Raw genomic sequence first — 16,135 nt, 5'->3', positions numbered from 1 at the left:
CTCATGGAAAGTTCCAGCCAGCAGCCTCCTCCCACCGATTCCATGTACCAGGCTCCTTGCTCTAGACGCTCCCACAGTGACCAGCTGCTTGTTTCGTCTAGAGACTTGAGCCCAGAGACACTTCCTGATTAGATTCAGCCAGTTTGCAAAGGGCGAACAACACCTCATAACTAAAACATCACCTTTACCCTGCAAGTATCTCAGTCTGCAGGGACAGAAAGCAAAATGGAGTCTCTCTAGTTCTGGGCCTTCTAGGCCTGAGAAGGATGAAATAACACTTAGCTCTGTCAGAGTACCTACACAAACCATACCAATATGTAATATAAAGTCAGGACTACAAGATCCACCCTCTACTATAGGTAGGATGATGAAAGGACACACAATTATGTCAAAGCCAATAGGCAATAGATGGATTAGAGTCAAGAATAAGGGATCTATCATCATATAAAGCAGCTATCCTCTAGTTTATGCTTCTAGGTCTGGAAAAAGGCCTGAAAAGGACCAACACAAGGCAAGAATAGAGATTTAGTATGGTAGCAAGCTTAAAGTCACCATCACTCAGAAATAGAGCCAAAAATACGGTCACTACACTCACCCTAAATGGAAAGCGAAAGACTCTACTGAACTTTTTAAATCAAGTAGCAAAGTTCGCAACAGTGATCGGAAACCCAAATTTCATTTTGACAGGGGACCTAAACCAGTATCCTATAGGTTTGTCACAAGGAGAGGAAGTAGCTATACAAAATGTAATTCACAATATCACTATACAAAGTCATCCACCGTATAGGAAGAAGAAGCTCTGCAAAAGTTGCCTACTTGCAGAACTAGAACATCTAAATCTGTGAGCCTTAAATGGAAGATCCTCGGACGACACTCCACCAGTTGATTCTTACTATTCTCTTACAACAAGCTCCATACTGGACTATACCTTTGTAAGCCTTGCACTCTTCCCATACATACTTTGGTACAGAATGGGGACAAGGGTGATAGCGCCATCGCCCACAAGAATTTCAAATAACAGCGACCGTAGCAAGATCTATCAGCACTGATGCAAATCTGGGGCGCATCCCCATGTCCAACTTAAGAGGATAAAATGCACAACAAATAATACAAATTCTAAGGCCGAAGCAGCAATTCAACTCTCTAATTCGCTAACATTCAGCCCGGAAGACAAAATTGAATACTGGGAACAGTTCACGGACAAGCTTTTAGATCAATATGCAGAAACAAAAAACAACTCCCAGAGAGCATGGGAGAAAAATAAAATCTCGAAGGACCAGAGACAGCAGCTGAAACATGCCAAAAAATCAATAAATGCAACACTGCGCAGGCTGAGAAGATCCCCAGAGAATGCCATTGTACGAGCCTCCTTGAAAGACCAAAGGGCAAACTTAAAAAGTCTGAAATAGAACATCAACAGCAACATTGAGAATGTGTTTTGGGCAAAACTTTTATACAACACAACCAGTAACAATAGTGCCCACTTCTATAAGACAGTCAACAGGATTATTCACCCATACCATAAGGGTATAGGGTCACACATTTTGGAAGGAAACTGGGTAAATTTCCTAAGCACCCACTTCAACAATCAGACCGATAGTGCTGGAACGCTAATGGTTGAAAGCAGGACATCTGAAGAACAAGATGGAACAAGTAAATTGGAGATGAGGGATCAGGAGCCGCCGCTCAAAGAAAACAGAGTTCTCACCTCAGACAATTGCTCTCAGCCCCTCTTAATCAAGAAGCTGATAGCCAAAGGGAGGAAGGAAGGGGCCCGGGTCCGAACGGGATCCCAATAGCCCTGTTCAAAGCTAAGTACGAGGACTGGGTGGACATACTGCATCTTTTATTTTTGGAAGTTAGGCGGTTAAATAGAATACCGGAATCATGGGAAGGATCAAATATAGTGCCAATCCACAAAAAAGGTGATAAAGCTGAGGCCAATAACTATTGCTTAATATTTTGAAGACAGTGGGGGGTGCACAATCACAAAGTCCAAACGAGCAAAATTTGTGTTAATATTGTTCCTTCTTTATTTAATAAAAAATGTAAAAAAGTTCATCATTTCAATCATAAAAGAATCAGGCAACGCGTTTCTCTCCCTCACAGGGAGCTTCCTCAGGGCAGTTTAGTAGATGATCTTCGATCGGGATTAAATCTCTCAATGTGTAGAATGGTGAAAAATATGGTTGTAGTCCACCGTCGCTTAAATATAATCACTCCTATGAATGTCCAACAATCATGAATGTATATAGAGACAAGCTCAGATATCGAATTGGGAATCCGAAGGAATAATCGTCCCAGGACAATGTGTGCAAGTAGAAAAATGAAGGACCTCTGAATAATATTTATCATGCAAGGGTAGCCACTGGAAATTCATATCGCTCAGCCTCTTCACGATGACCATTATTTACAGAGGGTGTCTCCCTTCCTTCAACACAATCAGTGGAATGAATTAGGTCGGGGGCTTTATCTAACTTCACTCCCCCCCCCCTTTACCTAGTCCCTACGTTTTCTCCTTGGCACCGCCCCTTCCCGAGTTCCCTGGGACTGTCTACTCTCCGGAACATATCCATCAACATCTTGCCCAGTATTAGCAGCTTTGGCAATAAGTGAGACTGCTTCCACCTCGGGGATGACCTGGAGAGAGTCTCTAGAGACTCCAGGACTATTCCTAATATCTTGCAACGCGGCTGTATTGTCCGATCAATACTGTCCAGTAAAGCAGTGGAAGTTCCCCCCTCCCTTTCCGGAGTTTTGACATTGGCTATGAGGCCCAAAGAAGATCTTCTAACATTATCTAGTCCCTGTGACAAGCGCCTTTCTACAACAGAAAGTTCATTAGTCAATATGGAATTAGCTGTGAGCAGAAAGGCATCCAGGGTACATGCTACCATGTTGCTGGAGGCCGTAGCCTTGCTCCTTGTCTCACGACTCGCCATAGTCCACAGACTTCTCTGGCCGATAAATCCGGGTCAGGGTAGGTGTCCTTTGGACTTAAGCACAGTCACCTTGCTGCAAAATGATCGAAGCCAATGTTCCAAACCAAGAAGGGTGGCCCGGTCCGGTCCTTCTCGGTCTGTAACGGGCTAGAACGGGCCCGCCCTTGGCCCGGGCTTCGCCCGGCGCACACCCGCGCGCGTCCCACGTTGCGGGTGAATGACATCAGATTAATCCTTCCTGGGAGGAGGCGTGTCCACCAAGTAAAGAGGCACCAGCTGTGGGGAGTGTAGCCTGCTGGTCCTCGCAGTCCCCCGGTGATTTCTCCCAGCTGCTAATGCTGTAGTCTCTCGAGGTGGCACCCGTGGAGCGGGGACCGCAAAGCACAGCAGAGTTCATGGCTCACACCCTCTGGACGACTCCAGACACCTCCAAGTTAGGTGAGCAGCTTCAGGGCAAACAACCAAAGTGAGCGGCTCCCACAGAGCGGGGTCCGTGAAAAGTTAATAAAGGGGCCTGGCAGGGGTCGTGTGTTATAATCTATTGCTGCATTTCCCTTGCCTATGGTTCCCTTCCCTACTGCTCAGCCAGTTTGAGTGTTGGTGTGCCTGAAGATGTCTAGAATGTTGGATGTATGATGATGTCGTAGAATGTTGGGTGCTTGGTGAGCTGTGGAGTGTCAGTTGGAGTGTGCAGGCTGAGCAGGACAGAGGCTGCTCCTGGTGGGGCATCACTTGGACTTACCATCTCCTAAGGATATTGATGTTATTTACTTATCAATAAATCTAAAAATATATCTACACATCATCTGGTCTCTGAGGACTATCTTATTTACAATAGTGTGTCCACCGAGGGAAGAGGCACCAGCTGTGGGGAGTGTAGCCTGCTGGTCCTCGAGGTCCCCGCTGATTTCTCCCAGCTGCTAAGGCTGTGGTCTCTCGAGGCGGCACCCGTGGAGCGGGGACCGCAAAGCACAGCGGAGCTCAGGGTTCAGACCCTCCGGACGACTCCAGACACCTCCGAGTTAGGTGAGCAGCTTCAGGGCAAACAACCAAAGTGAGCTCTCCCGCGGAGCGAGGGCGGCGAAAAGTTAATAAAGGGGCATGGAAGGGGGCGTGTCCACCGAGGGAAGAGGCACCAGCTGTGGGGAGTGTAGCCTGCTGGTCCTTGCAGTCCCCCGGTGATTTCTCCCAGCTGCTAAGGCTGTGGTCTCTCGAGGCGGCACCCGTGGAGCCGGGACCGCAAAGCACAGCAGAGTTCAGGGCTCAGACCCTCCGGACGACTCCAGACACCTCAGAGTTAGGTGAGCAGTTTCAGGGCAAACAACCAAAGTGAGCGGCAACCGTGGAGCGGGGGCTGCGAAAAGTTAATAAAGGGGCCTGGCAGGGGGCGTGTCCACCAAGGGAATAGGCACCAGCTGTGGGGAGTGTAGCCTGCTGGTTCTCACAGTCCCCGGTGATTTCTCCCAGCTGCTAAGGCCGTAGTCTCTCGAGGCAGCACCCGTTGAGCGGGGACCGCAAAGCACAGCAGAGTTCAGGGCTCAGACCCTCCGGACGACTCCAGACACCTCCGAGTTAGGTGAGCAGCTTCAGGGCAAACAACCAAAGTGAGCGGCCCCCGCATAGAGGGGGCTGCAAAAAGTTAATAAAGCGGCCTGGCAGGGGGCGTGTCCACCGAGGGAAGAGGCACCAGCTGTGGGGAGTGTAGCCTGCTGGTCCTCGAGGTCCCCGCTGATTTCTCCCAGCTGCTAAGGCTGTGGTCTCTCGAGGCGGCACCCGTGGAGCGGGGACCGCAAAGCACAGCGGAGCTCAGGGTTCAGACCCTCCGGACGACTCCAGACACCTCCGAGTTAGGTGAGCAGCTTCAGGGCAAACAACCAAAGTGAGCTCTCCCGCGGAGCGAGGGCGGCGAAAAGTTAATAAAGGGGCATGGAAGGGGGCGTGTCCACCGAGGGAAGAGGCACCAGCTGTGGGGAGTATAGCCTGCTGGTCCTTGCAGTCCCCCGGTGATTTCTCCCAGCTGCTAAGGCTGTGGTCTCTCGAGGCGGCACCCGTGGAGCCGGGACCGCAAAGCACAGCAGAGTTCAGGGCTCAGACCCTCCGGATGACTCCAGACACCTCAGAGTTAGGTGAGCAGTTTCAGGGCAAACAACCAAAGTGAGCGGCAACCGTGGAGCGGGGGCTGCGAAAAGTTAATAAAGGGGCCTGGCAGGGGGCGTGTCCACCAAGGGAATAGGCACCAGCTGTGGGGAGTGTAGCCTGCTGGTTCTCACAGTCCCCGGTGATTTCTCCCAGCTGCTAAGGCCGTAGTCTCTCGAGGCAGCACCCGTTGAGCGGGGACCGCAAAGCACAGCAGAGTTCAGGGCTCAGACCCTCCGGACGACTCCAGACACCTCCGAGTTAGGTGAGCAGCTTCAGGGCAAACAACCAAAGTGAGCGGCCCCCGCATAGAGGGGGCTGCAAAAAGTTAATAAAGCGGCCTGGCAGGGGGCGTGTCCACCGAGGGAAGAGGCACCAGCTGTGGGGAGTGTAGCCTGCTGGTCCTCGCAGACAATCTCTTTGGGGGAAGACAAAGCAACCTTCTCAAACAGATCGCACGCCTGGATGACCCTTAACTCCTATAAAGCACTGGCTCCACAAATTTATTTCAACTAGGGCTACTCAAAGTCCATAAAAATGAACTTCTTGAGGCACAGGATGGGAATTTTTCCATGCTCTCAGCACCTTCCACCATGTCAAAGGCCACTAGCACATGAGTCGTGTAGGTTGTGCAACAAGAAAGGAGGTGACACATTACACTTAATCTGCTTATAAATGGAAGTGGGCCAAGCACGGATTCAGCTCCTTAAAGAACCCTTCAGACAGAAAGGCATTCAGACCAGAAGGCAAGCGGTATTAGCATGCTTAAATCCAGGAAATTAACAACTAAATTTTAGATTGGCCAAATTCCTTATGCTGGCTGAACAAAAAATGCCCAAGTTAGCGTAAACTTAACAAGGCCTGGGCTCCACAACGCTAAAAAGCATATGTTCCTAACAAGACCATAATAAGAACATACCGCCAGAAGTAAAGGGTTACCCCTCACAACAAGCGGAGATAACTGGACCAAAACAATTGTAAAGAAACCCATGGCTGGACTATAATAACATGCATCGTATAATTCATAGTAGCAAGACACTCAAAGTCTCATATAATGCCTACAACAGACTCGGACTTTATTCTGGTAAAGATGTTCCCTAAAAGAGGTTTTAAAGTTTGTTTTAACTAGATACACACACTGATGAATTTGTTAATTTATTTTTGTATTTTATGTAGTAACATTGCAATGGTTTTAAGTAACTATGCAGGAAATAAAGAATCAGAATCTGAATAAGTTGAGTCTTTATTTTCTAAGTGGAAATATCTGGAGAGTCCATCTGCATTGGCATGGTTATTCCCAGGTCTATGTCCCACTGTAATGTCCATCCCCTGTAGGGAAATGGACCATCTCAAAAGTTTCGGTTTTCACCCTTCATCTGTTTTAGCCATAGGAGGGGCTTATGGTCTGTCTGCACAATGAAGTGAGTGCCAAACAAGTATGGCCTCAGCTTCTATAGTGCCCAAACCACAGCAAAGGCTTCCCTCTCAATGGCTGACCAACGTTTCTCTCTGGGGGTCAGCCTTGTGCTAATAAAAGCTACTGGTTGATCCTGACCCTCTGCATTAATTTGTGACAACACAGACCCTACCCCCAACTCAGAAGCATCTGTTTGGGCAATGAATTGCTTGGAATAGTCAGGACTTTGCAGAAAGGCAGCAGTGCACATGGCCTGCTTGAGATCATCAAATGACTTCCGACAGCTAGTTGTCGACTGAACTTTTTTGGGCATTCTTTTGATGTGAGATCATTCAAGGGAGTCACTATGGACCCATACCCTTTAACAAATCTCCTGTAATACCCAGTCAGGCCCAAGAAAGCTCTGACCTGAGTCTGGGTAGTGAGAGCAACCCAGTCCATTATGGTCTGGATTTTGCTCTACAATGGTTGAGCCTGGCCTCCACCCACAAGGTGGCCCAGGTGTACAACATTACTCTGCCCTATCTGACACTTGGTGGCCTTGATAGTGAGACCTGCTTTCTGCAGAGCCTCTAAAACATTCTTCAGGAGGACCAGGTGATCCTCCCAGGTGGAGCTAAAGACAGCGATATCATCAAGATATGCTGCACTATAGGCTTCCAGGCCTGTAAGCACTTTATGTTCATCAACCTTTGGAATGTGGCAGGTGCATTCTTCAAGCCAAATGGCATCACAATAAATTGATAATGCGCACTAGGGGCTACAATGCATCCTCAGCTAGTCTGATTTACCAATATCCAGCAGTGAGGTCAAATGTGCTCAAGAACTTGGCTGAGGCCAAAATGTCTATGAGTTTATCTGAAATAGGAATAGGGTGAGCATCAGTCCTAATTGATGCATTGAGCCCCATGTAGTCCACACAAAACCTAATTTCTCTTTTACCTCCCTGGGTATGAGGTTTGGGTACCAGGACCACTGGACTAGCCCAAGGGCTATCTGAGGGTTCAGTCACTCCCAATTCCAGCATCTTTTGGACCTCAGTCCTGATGCAATCTCTGACATGGTCAGGCTACCTGTCAATCTTATTTTTAACAGGTAAGCTCTCACCTGTGTCCACTTCATGGGTACACCAGGTGGTCTGACTAGGAGTCAAAGAGAACATGTGTCTGTAATGAGTGAGGACCTTCCTGCAATCAATCTGATGTTGCTCAGTTAGGCTGCCTGCCAAGGCTACACCATCTACTGAGCCATCAGCAGGGTTCTGTGAGAGGAGATCAGGGAGTGGGTCACTCTCTTCCTCCTGTCCTTCATCAGTAGCCATGATGAGAGCCAAAAGAGAATGTCCTTTTAGGGAAGACGTACAAAAGTCGAGTTTGTCCTTCAGTGAATACAAACAAGAAGAGAGTATGTCCTTTATTGGAAAATTTACTAAGATGGAGTTTTTTTTGTAAGGGAAGCTGATACTTTCATAATTACATAATTTATTGTTGATTGTTTGGATATCTATTCAAAGATAGAGTTCTTTAGGTGAAACTGAGCGAGAAGACAGTGTGTCCTTCACAGAAGACGTTCAAAGATGGAGTTCTTGCAGGAGCTCATAGGGGAGAATAGAGTAGATGCTTGTAAGGATGATGGACCAAGATGGACTCCATAAATGAACAGAACTAGAAGAGAGCAAAACCTTTTTGAGAAGACTTCTAAAGAGCGAGTATATATATTCAGAATATATTAAGGTTGCCACTCACCTGCATGTTGTGAAGAGACCTGTTTCCAATCCTGGGCTTTCATTTGTCAGTTTCATGCATTCTTGGAAATCATCTGTTTGCTTTGGTTGAAAGTGTTCAGCTGACACATCTGATAATAGTGCACTGTAATGGAAGTGACCAGGAGTGTAGACACAGTGTCCTCGTGACATAGAGCGAGGTGTCGACACTAGGATCTTAGGACGTGCTGGTGAATGAGCAGGTGCCTACTTGCCCAGGAGCCAGTCTCTTGTTAGGCCACAGGCGATTCTTAGTGGAAGCCTCAAAGTGTAAAGAATATTGATTATGCATGAAAATGGTTTTGTTTTGGAGGCCTTGGATCATGGGTGCACATAAGTCACATATGTTCTTCATTTCATCTGTTTAGATGGGATGAGATTTCTCTGTTTGTTTCCTCTAAGGATCTCTTTGCACATAAGGCACTTTCTTGAGGAGCATTCAGTATGGCAAGCAACCATGCTAGGATTTCTTACCTATTCCTCTGCCTTGGCTAGGGCTCAGACGATCACCCCATATCAATGAGAAGTCACGAGTGACTGCATTGTGTGAAGAGTGGTGATGGGGCTAGACATGCACAGCGATAATCTTACTTTTGTGAAATGTGTACTGTTTAGTTGAGTTGTTGATCTGATTTTCCCTGAAGAGGACTATGTGCAAGACGATGCCACTGCAGGCCTGTGTCAAGAACTCCATAGCCTTGATCCATGGGACATCGCTGTGACCTGGGTACTCTGCAGGAAACTCTAATCTAGCGACTCTTAGGAGAATGAGAGGTTTCCTTGTTTCACACAGTTCTGGTTATCTGTCTACAGAAAGTGTACCCTTTCACACTGATGGGAGCTAGAAGTTGATGGGTGCTGTATTAAAAGGATCCCCACGGGAAGTTAGCGTTAGCAGCAGTGAAGTCTTTAATCCAGTTGGAGGTAGAGCTTGAAGTCCTAGTTTGGGTGACACTTTTGTCCCATGCTTATTTTTAAACTCTAGTATCTTGCATAAAAATCAACCACATCAGGGAGACTTGTCCTTATGCATTGGTGCAGCAATGGTTCTTGCATCAGAGCAGTGGGCCAGATTCTGTAATGTAGCGGGACCCTTATATATTGGTGCAGTGATGGTTTTTGCACCATAGCAGGAGTTGGGTATCATGATCATGAGGCTGTGTAACATTAGTCGTGCGAGAGGTCGTGCATAAGCATGGGCGGAAAATCCGTTCCGCTTGCGGATTTTGCGGATTTTCGGTAAATTTGCAATCCGCGAGATTCGCGAATTTCTCGCAAAATCCGCGAACGGAATCCGCGAACGGAATCCGCGAACGGGGATTGGGTCAAAAGTTCAAGCTGACTTTTGTAACTCGTTTAGAATGGCGCCAGCAAGCTGCCAGAGCCATTCTAAAATAGTTACAAAAGTCAGCTTCAACAGGAAGCTCTAATAGATAAAGTAAAGCAGGTGCTGCTCAAATTCAGTTACACATTCATTAATCACCCCCAAACTTGGGGTGATTAATGATTGTGTAACATAATTTGACCTTCAACTGGAGCACCTGCTTTACTTTATCTATTAGTGCTTCCAGTTGAAGCTATTTCTAGCTATTTTAGAATGGCGCTGGCAGCTTGCCGGCGCCATTCTAAGTGGGGCTGAGGGCAGAAGGGCACAAAAGTAGGACAGAGGGCAGAAGGGGACAAAAAATGAGTGGGGCAGAGGGCAGAAGGGCACAGAAACAAGTGGTACAGAGGGCAGATGGGCATAAAAAACAAGAGGGTGGCAGTGATTAAGCAGGCAAAAAAAAAACCCCTGCGAAATTGCAAAGTGCCTCACGAACACCCGCGAACACGCAAAGCGCCTCGCGAACACCCGCAAACATGCAAAAATAAAAAAATCTGCAAATTTGCGCGAATTTGCGAATTTTGCGGATTGCCAAATCGCAAATCCGCAAATTCGCGAATTGCCAATTCGCAAAATTCGCCCATGCTTAGTCGTGCACTGTAGAAGGGGGCTAGGCACATGGCATGAGGATGTCCACTCCAACATTATATCATTGACCCAGATCAGAAAAAATGTATCTTGTATACTTGTCTCAAGCAATATAATGGTACCTCTGTTTGCAGCTTTGTATTTCACAGATCAACTTTCATGAAGGAGACAGAGCGCTGCACGCCTTTAAACCGCTCTGCAGTCCTTGACAGAGGTTGATATGGGCAGTTTTCTGGATAATTTTTTAGGGTTTCCTGTGTTTGTGCTTGTTCATTTCCCATTTAAAAACACTGAGCAGTACTTGTATTTTACTTTCTTACTCTGTAATAATTCGGTGGTTGATATATTTGTTTTGAAGTACATCACGTCCATCCCAAGGTCTACACATCTTATTATTACCTGACGTTTATATCACAAACACTTATTCCGTCTGTGTGCCCCATCACTTTGCACCCCTTAGGATGCCCTTCCAGGAATTTCTAGAACAATTTTCCTGTCTTGAGATCTGCAACTTGACTCCAGATGTCCTGAACAAGGAGGACGTGAGCAGGTGGCACGCCACGCTCTTTGAGGGCTCCTGGCGTCGAGGGAGCACGGCTGGCGGCTGCATCAAGTTCCTTGGTAAGTGTAAGAACTGCAGTGGAAATGCAATCTGCTGGAACTACAGGACTGTGTACCGCACTTTTGTGTTTCAGAAGGGGCTTTGCATGGCACAAAGGCATATGTCAAACCTTAACCCTTCCTTCAAAGTTGGCGCACGCATCCCTTAGTGCATCTGCACATTCTGGGTCATACTCCAGTCTGTGATGGAAATATGGAACTATTTTTAGGTCTGGCTAGACAGAGCAGGTGCCTGCAAGATATATTGCAACCAACTGTTTCAAATACACATTGAATGGGCTGCGGCTCCATCCAGAGGATTACCTTCTCACTTCATGCTGTTGGCTCTTTGGGTTATCATTCCGCCTCACTGGAAGTGCTTTCATCGTAATGGATGTGGATCTATGACTTGAATATTGCAATCGATAATTACCAGCTTGCCACATTCAAGTCCTTCGACCCTAGGTGAATTTTATACAGAATACAATCATTTTTTACTACGTTTTCACAACACTTGCAAAACCAACAGGACACGCTTTAATATTATAAATAGTAATTGTGCGTGCAATGCATGTAAACAGCATTTGTGAATGCAAGTGTTCACGTGTGTTGGCACATTAAAGCCAGTCCTAATGGCTTTGCCAATGCTTGTTAGAAAAGTCACCTTCAGGTATGCTACAAGCATTATGAGGCTTTATTTATGGCAAATTGTGTGATATACAAATGTCGACTAATAATGGCAGCAATTTGTGTGCTAAGGCAGTTCTAAAAAGGGATGCATGGTATCTCCTGGGCAAGGCTTACTGCCTCAAAGGGCGGATTTCGTTTGTCATACTCTAGTTTTCCTTTAAAAAACAAAGACGACTTTGGTCATCGATAGTTAGAATCCAGGTACGATGTACTCTACCAGGAGTGTTGATGTGAAGCCCTGGCATGTTGTAGTGAAGTGAAATAAATTATTTTGTTCTGGATATGGTACATTATTTAAGCTGTTCTGTTAAATCAGAAAAGGCTGTGACTGGAGAATAGGTTGGTATTACATCTGAAATTAACAAGTTAATGAGAAACTCAGCTTAAGAAATAGAAGCAGATTTTGTTCTTTCAATGTTCCAGTACATTGGGAGTGTGAATATCCCTTATCGTTTTGTAAGGTATCCAGTTTGTGAAAAAGCATCACCACTCAAGTCAAAGAAACTTTATTCGGTGATTAAAAACACCATAAAAGCACATTCATATTTACACAGTAAAAAGTCATTAAACGTTTCAGGGTTCTCTGTACAGTGAATTTACAAAACATAAGTACAACAATATAGCCATATTTAACACTTAAAAGTTAGAATCAAACATTTCAGTCTTCTCCTCTAGTAAGCCTTAAACGAAGTGCTACCTTAATAAAGTTCATAATGCTACACAGTATTAAGGGTTCTTCAGCTTTCTGTAAGAATACTAGTGCCTCCCTAGCGTGAACCAAGTTAACTTGTTTCAAAATATTTACAAGGTATCTGCGTCTAGGCATTGAGTAAAAGGGGCAGAGTAAAACAAAGTGAAGGGAGTCCTGCGGAGACCTGTTGTCGCAGCCGCAGGGCCCCTTCTGTTCTATTGATGTAGCAAACCCCGCTGGTGATGCCAACATAAATGGGAGTAGGTTCAATCTGAAGCGGCACATCAGGAACCTATCCTGTGCATTATACATGAGGAACAAGTATGGCTTCATACCTTCCACGCTCTTCACTAGGTGATGGGCCCTCACTGTCTTTTTACACCCTTCAGCCTCATCTCTGCGTAGGTTTTTCCGCTCTAGGAAAATTCTCCCTACATGCAGTTTATTCTGGGCTACAATAGTTTCAGGGTGAGTAAAGAGGTTCGCAAAACCTAGCTCCTCTAGGGTATTCTTCACATAAAGGAGCCAGGGGATGCACATACACTTGTCCCTCTTTAGGCAGTCCAATAACATTTCTCTACTAAGTGTCGCATCAGGATTGACCCAAATTTTTATCCAAGCGATAATAGGCCTCAATTTTATCTGATCTTCTATATATGGTCTCCCTAGTTCCCTATGGGCAATCAAACCAGCAGTACTTTGAGGTACCCTCAAGAGTGATTTCAGATATTTATTTTCTTCTCGTTGGATGCTAGTGGTATTGACAAAGCCCCATACTTCTGCCCCATAGATTACCTTGGAGCATGATACAGAGCTATACAGGTTTAGCACCTGTTCCGGGGACCATCTTCCTAGCCTCCTGCCATAGCTAGCAATTGCCCCATTAGATGCTATCATTTTACCACAACGTTCCTCCACCAAGGTATCAAACCGCAGGGCACCATCAAATGTTACACCAAGGTAGGGAAATGTTTTAACCTCTTCCACAATGTGGCTCCCTATTTTGTATATAAATTTAGAGGTGTTTTTTTTCCCCGCCAGGAGCACATAGGATTTACTCAAATTTACAGAAAGGTCCAAGGCACTCATGAACCTAACAAATCCGTCAATCAGGGTTTGTAGGCTCCTCGGTGTGCGTGCGATCAGTACCGCGTCATCTGCATAAAGCAGAACAGGAATATGACGCGACCCAACCCTTGGGCAATCTACATTCAGACCTAACAGGAACTGCTCCAAATTATTAATATAAAGGGAAAACAAAAAGGGAGCAAGAATGCAGCCTTGTCGGACTCCACTCATACAGGGAAAAGAACTAGTCAGTCCCCCCTCCCTATTAAAGCGGACCTTGGCGGTGGTGTCACTATGCAATTCCCTCAATATATTAATTAGACCACTCTCTATCCCCATACTAAGCATCATGCCCCACAATTTTTCCCTATTGACGTGATCGAATGCTGCTGCCAGATCCATGAAACCCATGTAGATGGATTCATCACTAGCCATGGTATACTTGGCAGTCAGCATATAAAGGTTCAGGCACTGGTCACTAGTGGACCTCCCTGCCCTAAATCCGTATTGAGTGTCCGAGAAGATGTTTTTTTCCTCGGTCCACTCGGACAGTCTATTATTTAGCCACTTAATCACCCTGCTTTTTAGGGCACAGAAATCCTCGGCTTCACCTACCTCTAGTGGGGGAACGCCCGCCATGACTACTGTAAAGTCATTCGCCTCTGGTGGTAAGTTGGGTCTACGTGGCCTAGGGGGAAGCTTCATTAGTGGAGTGGGTGCAACACTGTCTGTGGGCTGTACTGGGGGAACAGCGTTTGCGGGGGGGATAGGTCCTATAGGGTTAGATGGCTTATTTGGGGCAGGGTTAATCCTCTGGTTTTGTGGTGGGGCGGCCGCAGTAGCAACCTGTGAGGGATCAAGATGTGTGACACTTTTTGGGGCTGTTGGGGTGGCAGTAGGTTTAAGAGCCTTTTCATGAGAATTGGCCGGATTTTTCAAACTACTTAGTGTGGCCTCAAGAATGGTTAGTCTAATTTCCACTTTTTTGATGCTTTCGCTAATAGGTAACAAAAGTGACCTAAGCAGGAATTCCAAGTTACCCAGCGGAGCAACAGAGAGGGGGGCATTAACAATGTTACTAGCCGTCTCTGTAGTCAGGGCAGGGGCCACACCGTCCTGTGCAGGGGGTTTAGAATGTGAGTCACCTACCGTTGTCACAGTCGGTATGGTGCGTTTAGATGACTTCCCAAAATCAGAATGGGGGATCTTGGGTTTGTTTTTAACCTGGGCACCCCTCGACTTCCTCCTACGTTTGTTTGGGGGGGGCCCAAATACCCCTTGTGCTGCAGCTAGTTTAGGTTTGGCTTTCCTAGACTTTGATGCTGGGGGAGGTTGAGAAATTAAATCAATCGTCCCCCTGCTTGAGCTTGTGCTCCTCACTGGGGTTGAACTCATAGGTACCACTGGGGGCGTTTTTGTGCCATCCCTAAGCAGGATCGGAACATCTTCAATTAGTGTCAGGTCTTCGCTAGGTGTGGGAGGATAATCTCCTAGAGGTCTGCCTTTCAGGTTATCGATAGAGCGTCTCCGCTCAGCTCTGAGCCGACTTTTTTGCTTGTTTTTTGCTCCTGCCTGCCTTATGGGGGTGCTTTCCCTTACCGGAGACGGCATGGTATCTTAGAATGTGATAAAGCTATGTGGCAATTTAACAGCTTAGGGACTTGATGGCAAATGGCAGAACCAAGGGGGTAGGCCCAGCCCGGCCTACTCCGGCCTCTGACGGCCACAGACGGTCCCGCCCTTGTCCCGGGCTTCTCCCGGCGAGCTCCCGCGCGCTCCCGCGCTGCGGTATACACGCTCTATTTTATAACAATAGTTACGATGGGTGGATTGTTGGGGGCGGGGCGGGGAGGGAGAGCAGCCCAGGTGGAGCGGGCGTGGGCTATCCTGAGACTCCTGGGAAATGGAGTCCCAGCCCTTTAGCTCGCAGCCCTCGGCCCCTGTATTACCCCTGCAGCAGCAGCTTCGAGGTGACAGAAGAGCGCCCCTCTGCGATGCGGGACCCGCGCAGCGGGTTCCGCGAGGCGTGGAGGTAGGATGTGCAAATTATCCTCAACAGGTCCAACAACGGCAAGAACAGGTTTCAAGGAGGTCCCACGGAGCGTTTGGTGATCCGGTTTTTCAATCCTCAGTTCTGTTGGGGATGGGGCGGGGAGGGAGAGCAGCCCAGGTGGAGCGGGCGTGGGCTATCCTGAGACTCCTGGGAAATGGAGTCCCAGCCCTTTAGCTCGCAGCCCTTGGCCCCTGTATTACCCCTGCAGCAGCAGCTTCCAGGTGACAGAAGAGCGCCCCTCTGCGATGCGGGACCCGCGCAGCGGGTTCCGCGAGGCGTGGAGGTAGGATGTGCAAATTATCCTCAACAGGTCCAACAACGGCAAGAACAGGTTTCAAGGAGGTCCCACGGAGCGTTTGGTGATCCGGTTTTTCAATCCTCAGTTCTGTTGGGGGCGGGGCGGGGAGGGAGAGCAGCCCAGGTGGAGCGGGCGTGGGCTATCCTGAGACTCCTGGGAAATGGAGTCCCAGCCCTTTAGCTCGCAGCCCTCGGCCCCTGTATTACCCCTGCAGCAGCAGCTTCGAGGTGACAGAAGAGCGCCCCTCTGCGATGCGGAACCCGCGCAGTGGGTTCCGCGAGGCGTGGAGGTAGGATGTGCAAATTATCCTCAACAGGTCCAACAACGGCAAGAACAGGTTTCAAGGAGGTCCCACGGAGCGTTTGGTGCTCCGGTTTTTCAATCCTCAGTTCTGTTGGGGGCGGGGCGGGGAGGGAGAGCAGCCCAGATGGAGCGGGCGTGGGCTATCCTGAGACTCCTGGGAAATGGAGTCCCAGCCCTTTAGCTCGCAGCCCTCGGCCCCTGTA

At 47.6% G+C, this 16,135-nt stretch overlaps 1 protein-coding gene across 2 annotated transcripts in view; it reads left to right on the top strand.

The window, feature by feature from the left end:
• Positions 1–16,135, top strand: part of LOC147706797 (calpain-1 catalytic subunit-like) — an 861,968-nt gene that overhangs the window by 615,179 nt on the left and 230,654 nt on the right. For both annotated transcript variants that reach the window (XM_086925930.1, XM_086925929.1), the window contains exon 9: positions 10,690–10,850. In XM_086925930.1, coding sequence (XP_086782056.1) covers positions 10,690–10,850 — 161 coding nt within the window. The remainder of the gene's footprint in view (positions 1–10,689; positions 10,851–16,135) is intronic.

This window comes from Lissotriton vulgaris, chromosome 6 (assembly GCF_964263255.1).
Source record: "Lissotriton vulgaris chromosome 6, aLisVul1.2, whole genome shotgun sequence".
NCBI lineage: Eukaryota > Metazoa > Chordata > Amphibia > Caudata > Salamandridae > Lissotriton > Lissotriton vulgaris.
The sequence above is the reverse complement of the archived record's forward strand: the minus strand, read 5'-3'. Positions and strand labels throughout refer to the sequence as shown.